We start from the raw sequence: 12,700 nt of genomic DNA on the forward strand, positions 1-12,700 counted from the left end.
TGACTTCCCCTCCAGAGCTACACGTTGAGTGTAGGCACTCAGCGTGCCAGGCCTTTTCTTAATGTGATCATCTTTTACAAGAGTCGAGCCATCCCCTCTGGCTTTATGAGGACCTCAAAAACATTTCTGTCATTAGCATCACTAGTTCAAATCAGCTTTGCTTTTGTTTTCATTATCTGTCTCCAGACAATCAAATATAACCCTGATAGTCCAACTGTGAATTGCGCTTGTAGTTTTGTTTCCTGTTAACACCTAAATTAGTATTTTAACCTCACTTTTGTGCCTGTACCTCTTCAAACAAGGTTCAGACCTTTGCAAAGAGAAGAATTTGGTTTTGTACAGCATTATTTTGCTGTTACCTCATAGTTATGCTCTTATCCCTAAGGAATTACCCTCACTCTCCCCTTTATTTCATCCTGCCCCTGGGCTTTCCTGTGGAGCTGCGGCATGGGGGCTCGTTGGATTTTTGTTTCCTTTTTTGAGAAGCTTGGTTTAGGTGCGTCTATTCAAGTGTAAATATAACACAGGCAAAGCACAAAACCTGAAGGCTTAGGTGCAACTGCCAAACATTTACTGGTTTTTGACTTTGACAATAGCACTGCAAAGATGAAAGAAAATGTAGAGCCTCGTTCAATTTCTTACTGCCCTTCCTGGTCCCTGTTGGCTTCCTTCTCTGTCTTGTCCTGACTAATTGGGCCAGGCAGTGATGTTGTTGGAACTGTGAGAAGGTGGCAGTCTTCCTCCCACCACTACTTGGTGTTGGGATGCGCAGCGCAATTGCTGCCATGCAGATTGCTGCTGCCAGGTAAGATTGGCAGAAATGCAGGTCATGTAAGTGAGGAACACAATAATAGTTTGTGAATCACTGTTTGGGAAATAAATCAGTGCCCAGAGTTGGAAAGCAGCTTTCTCATCTGCTTAAATGCTTTTTCATACTTCCAACTGTAACTGAATAATATTGATTCATCTGAATCATCATATATGTGCAGGGATGTGACCCTCACAAACATACGAATAGCTGAGGTTTCCATATAGACTGAAGGATTTCATTCACTTCCCATTTTTACGAATCTCTGTAAACAGACTTCATAACTATCTGCTAAACATTTCAGAAAGTGACCCATAGCATGTATACTGGCATGTTTGTGAAACAAACCAAGTTTAGAACAAGCTACAATACCAAATGTCATCTATTTAAATTAAGATAAATTTTATTTTGAATAATAGCATCATTTGCTCTTTTCTGTAGACTGGGTTTTGTGGAGTTTTTTGGTCATTGGTAACCTTTTTGTCCCAGATTCAGAGCATCACTGATGAGTCTCGGGGCTCAATCAGAAGAAAAAGCTACTCCAGTCCACAGTCCATTGGGCAAGATGCGGAGGCACTGCTGACTAATGACTGTCGGGAGGAGGAGGTAGCTGGGCATGTTACTGGCTAGATAGATTTTCCCATTGCAACACTTGAAGTGTCACTATTGCAAACTGAACTACAAATTAACAGCTTGATCATTCATTGTTTTGGAAAACTTCTTCATAAATTTAAGTTCTATTATTTTACTAAATTCATTATCTTACCCTATATATTGTTCTCTAGATTATGCTTTTGCAACATGGATTATGTCCTCTTTTTCTCACACTTACTTCCCATACAAGAAACACTTCTGGGAGTGCCTGTTTCTCTTAAGAGCCAGAGGCAAAAATACTTCTCTGCCTTCTATCTCTTAAAAGTTTTAACAGTGGTTGTTTGATTAATAACTACGCTTCATACTCTTACAAAGCATTGCCTTCCTTTATAGTTCCTGGTTTGAAGTACTTAAGCTTCTCTGAGACTTTATATATATATATACACTAGGGCTTTTCAAGGAGATTTCCATGCTTATGGACAAGCCATTATTAACCCACAAATGTCATCACTGCTTCCTACATAGTGAGTTGGAAAGGAAATGGACTGATGTGATCAATGGTTTTAGTGTGCACTTGAAGTGTTGCTCTTATCTAAAGATGTGTTAGCCTAGTTTGTAGAAATGCTGTATGCCTGTTTCTTTTTCTTTGTGAAGTGTGAGAAGAAAGTGCTGTATTTCATGTAATTAATTTGGTATCAAAATAGCACTAACAAAAATGTGCCTTTGTAGTCTGCATTTTTAAAAGCATGTGCTGTAGCCTCTCTGTCTTCATAAAAATGGCAAGCTGTCTTTCTTTGAAGCCTAGTTGTACTGGACTCATCTTGCAGTTATTAGCTTGACATTTTAGCTCATTGGATACTGCTGTATGGCATGTCAGATATCTGCATGCGTTTGTTAGCTTTTTCATTCTCATGATAGAACTGTATTTACAGTAATTTCTCATTCTTAGTCTTGACTCATGATTTAATCTTCTGGGGAGATATGTAGACCATAAAAAAAAAATAAAGATACATGTAAACGTCAGAATTTAACTTTAGGATTTGGGAATCCTTAGGGATAGGGAATGGGGAAATTATTTAGGAGAAATACAGAAGCTCTTGGGTATTTAAGAAGAGCTGCAATTAGAGTTTGTGAACCAGTAGGGGAAGCACTGTTTAGAGATAGAAGGTAGTTTTGTCATCTGCTTTGATTTTAGTCATGCTTTTGACTGTGAGCTGAATGAAACTGTTTCTTCTAAATCATCACATGTGGAGGGACATGACCATCACTAACATGTGATTGAGGTTCTCAAATGAAATTGGAGCTTCAACTCAGGATTTAACAAGTCTCTGAAGAGACTTGCTAACTGCTAAAGATCTCAAAAAACCCAAGCAAATGGAAAAACAACCAACCCCCAAAATAGAACACCCCAAAACATGAAACAGCCCTCCCCTATATCAGTTCACTTATGTAAGAATCTAAGGTACTGTAGTTGTGTTGCTTTTGATGGAAATAAAGAAGCCTATGGACAAAGGTAAGTAAGTAAATAATGTCTTCAAATATTTCTTCCTTCTTTCCTCAAGAGGAGTAAGGGGGATGCAAAATGAGGAACACAGAAGTTGGTGTGCATGAAGGGACAACAGTACTATGCTCTTAAAGCTGTGATTTGAGTTTCTGCTATTGTAAGGGCTGTCTCTTCAGAAGGCCCCTTCATGGTTACACTGATTGGCTTTTTTTCTGTAATCTGCACTTGAATGCATAAATAATCCAATGGGAGGTAGCTAGCCTGCAACTTGGCCAGTCTAATGTTGTGTTACTGGGGTCATGCTGGTAGCTCAGCTCAAGTCGTGTGAAATGGAAAACATTTAGGACAGTAGCTGAGAAAATAACAGTGTAACTGAACAAGCTTCAATGGCAAAACCCCCAAGTGTAAAGTACTCTGGCTGGATTAGCTTCATTTCAGTTCATTACAAAATAACATCCCAGCCCAAACGTCATCTTGCAGTTTCATTTCATACTGAAGTCAAAGCAGTCTGATAGTTGTCCGCAAGGTGAAGTGCCTTTTCTCTGTATTGCCTTTTATTCCACTGGTGTGAAATTACTTTTCAGCATGTTAATACCGTGTAATCTACAAACGCTCTTTGTGGCTGAATCTTGGGGTGATGGTTTGTTTTGTGGCCAGGCTCAGCTGATCCATGACAGAAACACTGCCTCGCACTCGGCTCCAGCAGTCAAAGAAAGCGTGGCTGCTGCTGCACCGGAAAAAGTGCACATGACCTGGACTAAAGAGAAGTTTGTAGCTGAAAAGCATAAAAACAAAGATTCAAATGCATCTGGCTTTAAAGATATTTTCAACATGAAACCGTAAGTATATATGTGATGTCTGGAGTTTTGTGTTTGACTGAGTGTGGGGGTTTTGGTGGTGGTTCTGGGTTTTGTTTGTTTAAGAGATTCTGGTTTATTTAAAGTTGAGTATAAGCATGATCTTTTCATGCGCTACACTTAAATGCCATCTTCATGAAACTAGCATGGAATTGGGTGGAACAGCAATGACTGTAAAGAGCCATTCACCAAAATGTGGTGAATGGAGCTTAAATGGCAGACTTCAAGCTGTAAACTCAACTTCTAGATTGTTCCAGAAAGCATCTATGTTAAAATATTTAATGATAGCTCTTGGTTCTCTCTCTTCCTGTGAGAGATAAATAGTAGATAATAATAATAAATTATTGTCTACTAATAATAATACATAGTAATAGTAGTAGTAATACAGTAGTAGTAGTAATAATAATAATGATGGTGATAACAATTTTAAAGTGCATATCATTTCCCTGTCTCAATTATTGGGTTGTATTGGGGTGGAGGGCGTACCAAAGAAGTGGATAGGTTCTTTCAAGACATTTAGCTTACGTTTTGGATTTTGGGTGGAGTTTTGGGGGGTTGGTTTTGGTTTTTGTTTAAAAGATGTTCAGTTCTCATCCTGTAAATGAAAGCAAGATAAAACCTGTGCTTATATGTATGTCTTTTTATATTTCCTCTTGAAATATTCCTCCATGTCTTTTCCTTAAAGAGAGGTCACTTAATAGATAACAGCTATTGCCTTTGTCAAGCCTAATGTAGCAGACACAAAACCAGTGATGGAAAGACATCAGCTTGATTGCCGCTTCATGCTGTGTTCAGGCGTTTTCTCTGACTTCTGGAAGAATGCAGTTATAAGCATGGCCTAGACTAGCAAAACTGTGGATGTCAATGGAAATTTTAATATCTAAAGGGAACAGTTCTTAAATCTAGGATTTGCACACAGAAGATACACTTAGAATCAGCCCCTTAAAATCCTGAGTTGTTCTGTGGGTTTGCTCCGAGCTCTTTACAAACTGTACCTTCTGCAAATTCCAGACATCATCCTCCCATCTTCCTTCTGCTCTAAAGCACTGTTTTTGTTCTGGGCTGCATTATACTTGAGCCCTTGAGGGAATAGGAGGGGGGTGGTGGGTGAAAGTGTTAATATCTTGGAAATATTTACTGTTATTTCTTTAGAATTGTGCAAGACAGAGACTTCAGATGTTTTAAATTTACTATATGTGGTTGGGGGTGGGAATTACGTTTCAAACTTGGTGTGCCTGTGCAACATGCTGTTGAATTAGAAATATACCTGATGCCATATTTTTTCCTGTTCGTTTGCTTCCCTTCCACGTAGAGAATGGGGAAATCTGTAAGTCTAAATTTCATTTCACTTAAGCAACATAGGCTGTGTTCCCTGGTCCTTGTGGTCCTGTACATTGTATGTGTGTTTCCTAAACCATAATTTGCAGTGCGTGTATAGTTTTGTACCTTGTCTTATACACTGTGATTTAGAATTTATCACTGAAAGATGTTCATCATGGCCTGTTAATGTTTTCTTTGAAATATTATCCACTTTTTGTTCAAGGTAAGTCACAGAACATGTATTTTACTTTCTGTAAGAATGCAGAACTTGACAGTACTCCTCTGCACCAGTATAATAATCAGTTTTCTAATTAACTACATTAAAAGTTATAGTTTTCTTGTTCTGGGAAAATGCTCCCCATTGTGAAATAATTAGTGGGACAATAAGGATAAATTTGTTCCCAAAGGGAATTTCCATGTTTCATCACATGCCAGTTCTTGCCTCCCTTCTACTAACCCATGCTTGGGTAGAAATAACTTGAGTTCAGATGAATACTGGGTATGGAAGCATACAGAAATGGGACACTACAGCTCTCTGTTCTTGGGTGGAACTGACTTGTGACTGCTCTGCTTCTTTTCAGAGCCCAATGTTATCTTCATTTTGTCTGTTTAGTGAACTGAGCTTCTCATGAAAACTGAGCTTACTTTGTGTCCCATGTGTGATTTCAGTTCTGCCACTACTTGAAGGATAAATTAAGTTGGTCAGCCTTGGTTCACATTGTACTTTTAGGTTCAGTTTGATCTTCGGTGCTGAATTTTTGTCCACTCCATTGCAAATTTACCCCCTTTATACTTCTGTGCATTTTGTCTTTAATTTAACAGTGTTTCTACTTCAATAGTTATACACTTCTTCAGTCATACACTCTTGCCTCACTCTTCATAGTTGTTCTTTAGTCTTCTCAAGCTGCTGTTCTGCTTTGAAATACTGAGCTTCAAGTACTCTTTTGTTCATAACATGGTTTCGGTACAGTTAGTTTTCAGAAGAGATGGCCGCTGGGCCAGGATGGACTGATAAACTGAACTCTGTTCTGGAAATGTCATTGTCCTGGGGGGAAATGTGGTGTTTTAGTTGCCCCTGCAAAATCAAGAATGAAAATACAACCTGAGACATGCTAGTTCTAATAGTGTCCTGTTAACAGCTTTTCCCTTCATAGTCAAAAAACCCAACAAACAGGACTTGGTAGAACACAAGTTGCTCCCATCGTTCTCCATCTTTCTCAGCACCCTATGTTTGAATGAACCTGTATCTGGCTGTTCTCAACACCACACTTACCTATAAAACCTGAGGGTAGCCTCATATTGCTATAAGATTCTAGAACTAAGTGTAGCCCCCTGAAATGTCCTCTTGTAATAGTAGAACAAAGTTGGGCATTTCCTTTTGACGTTTGGGCCTCCTAAATGTTTTTCCTTGGGGAAGAGAGCTCTCATTAGTTTCTGGTTTTCGCTTGAGCTGATCCAGTGCTGGGGTTTGTGCTGTAATTTTGATTGCTGTTAGTGGAGTTCGAAAGATGCCAGCCTTGATCAGGCGCTTCAGAGGTCTTGTGTCCCTCTGCTATTAACCTGCTTGTTCTCTGCTATAGGGCAGCGTGTGAGCCCAGCTGAGCAAGGTACAGTTGCGTTTTTAACTGAGAGACTACTAACTAGTGGCCCAAAAATATTGCATATTATAGTGATACTTGTCTCATATCAACATACCAGTATCTCCATTTATGAGAAGGGCTGTCACCCTGTTTCCAGGGTTCCCTTTAAAGTGAGAGCTGTGAAAATCTACTTTTGGGCAGTAGATCTTCTGGATCCACTAAGATAGAGTCTGGATATTCTTGTACTGTAGCATATGACTCATTTCCAGTCTTAGCTAGATTTACACAGGTGGCAGTTTCTCAGGAACTCTAAGGAAACTGTTCTTTTGTTCTGCAGAGTGACTAAATCATCCAAGGTTGATCCCAAAATACGGAAGTCTCTGAAGTCCTAACAGTTTTTTCCTCTTGAATGTAAATCTGTGGTATTTGTGAGCGCAAGAAACAACATAGTTAATATTGATAGTGTAACGGGAGAGGCTCAGATTCAGTTCATTCCTTGCTACCTTATTCAAGACATAAGAGCTATTAATTTCATATATTCTTTGCTGTTCCTGAATTGTCTTTACCAGGCTTATTGGAACCTGGTAATGTCTCCAAAGGAGCGTGAGGGAAATGTTGTATCACACAACATACATACTGTAATCTTTCCACTGCGTTCCTTTAATTCCTTTGCTTGGAATTTCCTGTACAAATCCAGTTACTTTTTATATATAGTTTAATAAACTGGACTAAACTTAATTTTGCTTCATTGTTGCAAAAGATCGCTGACAATGGGAAGAATTGTGCATTTTGGCAATGTGTTCAGAATTGCTTGAATTTCAGCGTAAATGTTCTTTTCAAATGGAAAAAGAAAAAAACCCAAAACCCCATCTTTTAAACCTTGATATTGCATTTCCTATAATTTAGTATGAATGCGTACAAATACTGATGTCCATGAAAGCAGCTTATTCTATGTGCATATAGATGAAACTTATAAATCCAAATACATAACATAATTCAAATACATATTGTGGCAATACTTAAAAATGTTTGTTTGCATGCTAGGAATCAGTCCAATGTGAGAAGAATGCACACCGCTGTGAAGCTCAATGGAGTAGTGCTTAATAAATCACAGCATGCTCAGCTAGTCCTCCTGAATATGCCTGGACCTCCCAAAAACAGAAAAGGAGATGAAAACTGTATCCTCTGCTTCACTGCTTCCATATTTCTTGACATTTGGAATTTGATTTTTATGACTGTGCCATTGTCTGTTTGTTAGGATAACCATTGGTAACCATGGTGAGCATAAACTTGCCTTCAAGATGACAACTTCTGATTCCACAGTTTTAAGAAGTGTTGATGGTCGGGGAGGGGGGGATTGAGTCAATGTGAAGCATTCCTAAATATTGAACTTAGTTTAAAAATCTCTCTTTTCATCTTTTGTGTAGGTGAGCAGGGCAGAACTAGAACTTTCACTCAAATTAAGCCTCATTTCCACTTGAGAGAGCAGGTGTATTATGTTATGGGACAGTGAAGGGTGACACAAGGAAACTCCTTCAGGAAATTGTTGAACTTGCTTTTTGCATTATGTATCTGACTTTTAAAGGTATTGGTGGCTTTTTTGTTTCTTTCCTGGATAAATTCCTTGACTTAATGATATTCCAGACATGGAGTTCTTAGAAGTTCTGACAGAAGGTCTGGACAGAGTTCTCCTGGTCCGAGGCAGTGGACGTGAAGTGATCACCATTTATTCTTAACCTGTTTGCTCATTTTGGTCAAATACCCCCCAGATGAGAAAACAAAGGTCTTTGCCACAGGTGGAGCAGCTTCATTAAGAGTTCTAGTGCATTGAAAATTACCTGCAAGCTCAATCTTCTGATGGTGTGTTCTGGTTTATTTTTATTTTTATTTCTGTTAAAAGGTTATATTTAAATTATATTTTAAGAAGATAAGCTTATGTAGAAAATATTTCTGTAGTGAATGAAAAACGGTGGCTGGGTTAGAATATTCACATGTAGCATATTCTGACACTTGTTAAACTGTGGTGAAACACAGGAAGAATTAATGCAATGCTGTGTTTAAACATCTAGAAATGCAAGCCGTTTTTGATTGGTTTAAATCTTTGTTCTGCATCGAAACAAAAGGGAATGATTTTAGGAAAAGTTAGCTTCCTCCCTTACCAAAATGCTGCTATGTTGCTTCTGTTGGGACTAGTCCTGGCCCAGGAAACTTCAGGCAGGAATACATACAACCACTCAAACACGTATATTATGTGCATAGAGTGTTTCCCTGAAGTTCATTATTTGCCACACTTGTTTTAAATAACATTTCCCTTTTTAAAGTACTTTGGTAGCCGAAGCCTCCCAGTGACAGCAATAGTAAATTGGGAAGTTGTGTGGGGTTTCTTCATGAGCTACTAGTGGTTATAGTGTATTGCATAGCTATACCAGTGAAGCCGAAAAGCATCCAACTCGTAGGAAGGCTGTGGTACCGTAACTCTGCCTGGCTGCAGTCATGATTGTTAGCAGTTGATAAACCACAGCAAGTTGGTTAATGAAGTGCAGTCTCTTGTTTTGAAATATGTATATTTTGAAAATGTTCTATGTATGTGCTGCTGTTGAAAATAAAATCTGCTTTTCTGAACCGATTGAGCCCGTAAGCGTGCTTCATTTGGAGTCGTTGAACAGCTTTGTGTACGTGCTCAACAGAAACTTGATTGCTTCTGTCAGAATTCTGCCTCTTTTTGGACACTGTTAAGTTTCCTAAATGTTGCTTAAAACCTCAAGTGGGTTTTATTTTGAGTATTGGAAGATGTTTCTATTCTAAAAAGAATGGTTTTATTGAAGCATATATAAACTATTCTTTTATAGTACAGTTGACACCTCTGTTGCTCAGACTGGGACAGCAGGGATGCAGGGCCCAATTACCTGGCTTAGGCTCAAGGCCAGTGCTTTTATCATAGCTCTCTTGGGCAAAGCAAAACAAAGTTATAAACAGCAAACACTGAAAGCAGCCCATTGCAGGCCCCTGCAGTTTGATGCACGCCAACAGAAGGAACACAGAAAGATAATCAGATGGCCTATTGAACTTCAGATGGTTCACAAACACTGCTGGGACAACCTAAAAGGCAATGCTGAACTCCAGAAGGCACTGGGTGTAGGTTTAATCTTCAGGGGAGGATTAGGTTTAGGTATAAGCACCCATAGGCACCCTGTGAGCACACATTGGGTACAATGAAAGACACATGTATCAAGTACATGAAAAAGGCATTTTCAGACCACTGGGGAGGAAAATGTAGTTGGATACCTCTAGTACAATCCAAATGGGTCTTTGTTTTTCTTGTAACACACTAAAAGGCACTCAAGAGGTCCGTGGTGCAGGGCCATAAGCAGGCATTCATAGACCACTGTGCTTGGCTCTTGGTAAGAGTAATGGTAAGGGTTCAGTTTAGGGTTAGGCACTCAGAGGCTGCTACAGGTGGGGTCTTTGGTTGGTTTCTTTTGGTGATTTTGGTTTTGGGCTTTTTATTGTTCAGTTTGGAGTTTTTTTAATGGCTTTGGGGTTCAACTATTGCAAACCAAGGTTGGGAAACTTGGGGTTTTTTTACGACAAAAATACATGTTAAAAATACATCTGTTTAACAGTAATTCCATAGAGAATTTTTTAGTGCTGACATGCTTTGAAGATGAGAGCCTTTAGGAGATAAGATGGCCTGATTCTATGAGGTAAGAGTTGCTTATTCATTGTTCCTTTTAAAGAACCGATTGACAATGAGATGTCATGGGTTTAGCCCTGAAGAAAGAATGGTTTTGGATATGCTCAGTAGGCACTTTACTAGTTTGGCACCAAAACCTCTAAATATATTTTGCCTGTCTCCCAGTCTGTCACTGCAAACACCTAGTAGTAGTTGCAACATCAAGAAGGAAAATAGGGGATTGCTGTCTTTTGGGGTTTGCTGGGGCTTTGGGGGGATTATACTTTACCCGTTGCTAACACAGACTTCTCATCCCTAACGCATGAAACCGTGTATTCAGCCTAAGATTCCCCTCACAGCTCAATTATCACTCCATGTTCTTTCTCTCTGTAACCCTCTGCTAGATTAGGGTTGGTTAGACTAGGTTTAGGGGTTAGGGTTAATGTTGGGGTAAGGGGTTGGGGAGGGGCAGGTAAGGTTAGAGTTATGTTGGGTTTAAGCCATTAGGGCTATGATTAGGCTTAATGTTAAGGTCAGATGGGATTTAGGTTTAGCCAATAGGGTTAATGTTAGGGGGTTCAGTAAAGGTTAGGTTAGGTTTAGAGTGAAAGTTTGGGTTTAAGCTGTTAGGGTTATGATTAGGGGTTAATGTTAGGGGTAAGGGTCATGGGGTTAGGTTTAGGGTGAGGGTTTGGGTTTAAGCCGTTAGGGTTCAGGATTTGGTTATGGGTTAAAGTCAGAGTTATGGGTTGGGTTATAGGTTCAAGTCAGTGTGAGGTTAATGGTCAGTGTTAGTTTAGGGCCACTCACCGACAGGGCGCTGCAGCAGGGTATACACAGCAGGTACTGGGCGCAACGCGGTTACCCTGGTTACCGTCCGCTGAGTGGGCGGGGCGAGTCACGTGTGCGAGCCGCCACCAATCGGAGCGCAGCTCGGTCTCTCGCGAGCCTTCGCTCTCCATGGCAACCCTCAGCCCCTAGGCCGCGGCCTGGGCGCCGGTGAAGGGGCCGCCATGGTGAGTACCGGAGCCTCCGGGCTCTGTCGCTCGGGGCACCGCAGTGCTGCAGCCGGGGGAAGCCGCTCCGCGTTGCCGTGGGCAGGCCCTGTGGGCAGGGAGGCGGCCTGTCATCGTGCGGGAGCCGATCATAACGGGCTGCTGCTGCCGCCGTTACCCCTGTTGGGCCCTGCGGAGAGCAGTGGGGCTGGGGTGGGTTGTAGCATCCAGCGCCCAGTGTGGAGATCACGAGTGGCTCTGGCCTGCGTTTATGTATTTATTTATGAGCTTAATTTCTTTTGGGGCTGCTTTCTGTGTTGTGAGGTTTCAGCGCTGGTGTTGGCATGTCTTTCCATCTGCAACGAGCAGAAACCGTTTATCTAAAGAACACCCAGCAGCAGCAAAGGAAACATTAGTTGAGCTTTTCACATGATTTCACGTTTGCAAGATGTGGAGCACTGTGGGGAGTCATCAGACTGGAAACCACGTTGTGAGAGCTTGGTTTATCTGCTGCTATTGGTGTCTCCTACACTGCTTTTAATTTCCAGGCAGTCGAGATTGATGCTCAGGTTTTCAGCAGTGTCCTTCCAGTATTGCATTTGCACTGGAGTGACCCTGTGCAGTTGGACGAGGTGCTCAAGTTAACTGCCTGAGTTATTACATGCTGTCTCTAACACCAACAGTGCTAACTAATAATACTATAGTCAATGAAATGGACTTCACCTTTGGTTGCCTCAGCTCTGCAGGGACTCCAGTGATAAACTCCCATTCATGCCCTGTTGTGCTGCCTGCATGAGGGAGATTTATTCTAATAGAGTTGGTCATGCCAATACTCCCTCTTTTGAAATAGAGTTGTGCATAGAAAGGCCAGTTACCCAGGTGTAAAACCACTCTGGCTTAATTTGACCAGGGGGTGGGTTCATTTCGGGGCAGTAGGCTATTCAGAAACAAATCCAACTTATCACTTAAGATTGTACGGGAAGCCTCAAACTGACAAGGAAACAGAATATACTTTTCTGCGTGTTTTTGTTAGTACGTCTATAAATGAGACATCATTTATCTACATTATATACTCATGCATGTAATATAAAGACAAATTCATCCCAGAGCTTTCCCTCCACTACACTCGTTTTGGTTCTGATCCCCTGGTTGTTTCTCTCTCTGATTTTTGTATGACTTTCCTGAGGGTACTGATCACTTGAGGCCCTACTTCCATGTACTGGTGCTTTTAAAGGGGGAGCACTTACGTGAGGTATATATAAAGATTACATGTATGAAAATATGGGGTTTTTTTACCATACTAGTTAATGTGCACAAAGACTAGACAGAAGGCAAGTCTCCACAATGCTTCTGCTCCTTTTTACTTAGT

The 12,700-nt window shown here is 40.6% G+C and overlaps 1 protein-coding gene across 1 annotated transcript in view; it reads left to right on the forward strand.

The window, feature by feature from the left end:
- Positions 1-9,286, forward strand: part of LOC133223874 (solute carrier family 12 member 7-like) — a 56,376-nt gene extending 47,090 nt beyond the window's left edge. Inside the window, exons 22-25 of the mRNA XM_061374979.1 lie at positions 1,298-1,414; positions 3,564-3,745; positions 7,708-7,841; positions 8,308-9,286. Of these exons, the coding sequence (XP_061230963.1) occupies positions 1,298-1,414; positions 3,564-3,745; positions 7,708-7,841; positions 8,308-8,399 (525 nt within the window). The 3' untranslated portion in view covers positions 8,400-9,286. The remainder of the gene's footprint in view (positions 1-1,297; positions 1,415-3,563; positions 3,746-7,707; positions 7,842-8,307) is intronic.
- Positions 9,287-12,700: the final 3,414 nt, after the last annotated feature.

The sequence above is a fragment of the Neopsephotus bourkii genome, unplaced genomic scaffold, assembly GCF_033783945.1.
Source record: "Neopsephotus bourkii isolate Nb327-2 ecotype Australia unplaced genomic scaffold, CSIRO-AGI_Nbou_v1 NB_1655, whole genome shotgun sequence".
Classification (NCBI taxonomy): Eukaryota; Metazoa; Chordata; class Aves; order Psittaciformes; family Psittacidae; genus Neopsephotus; species Neopsephotus bourkii.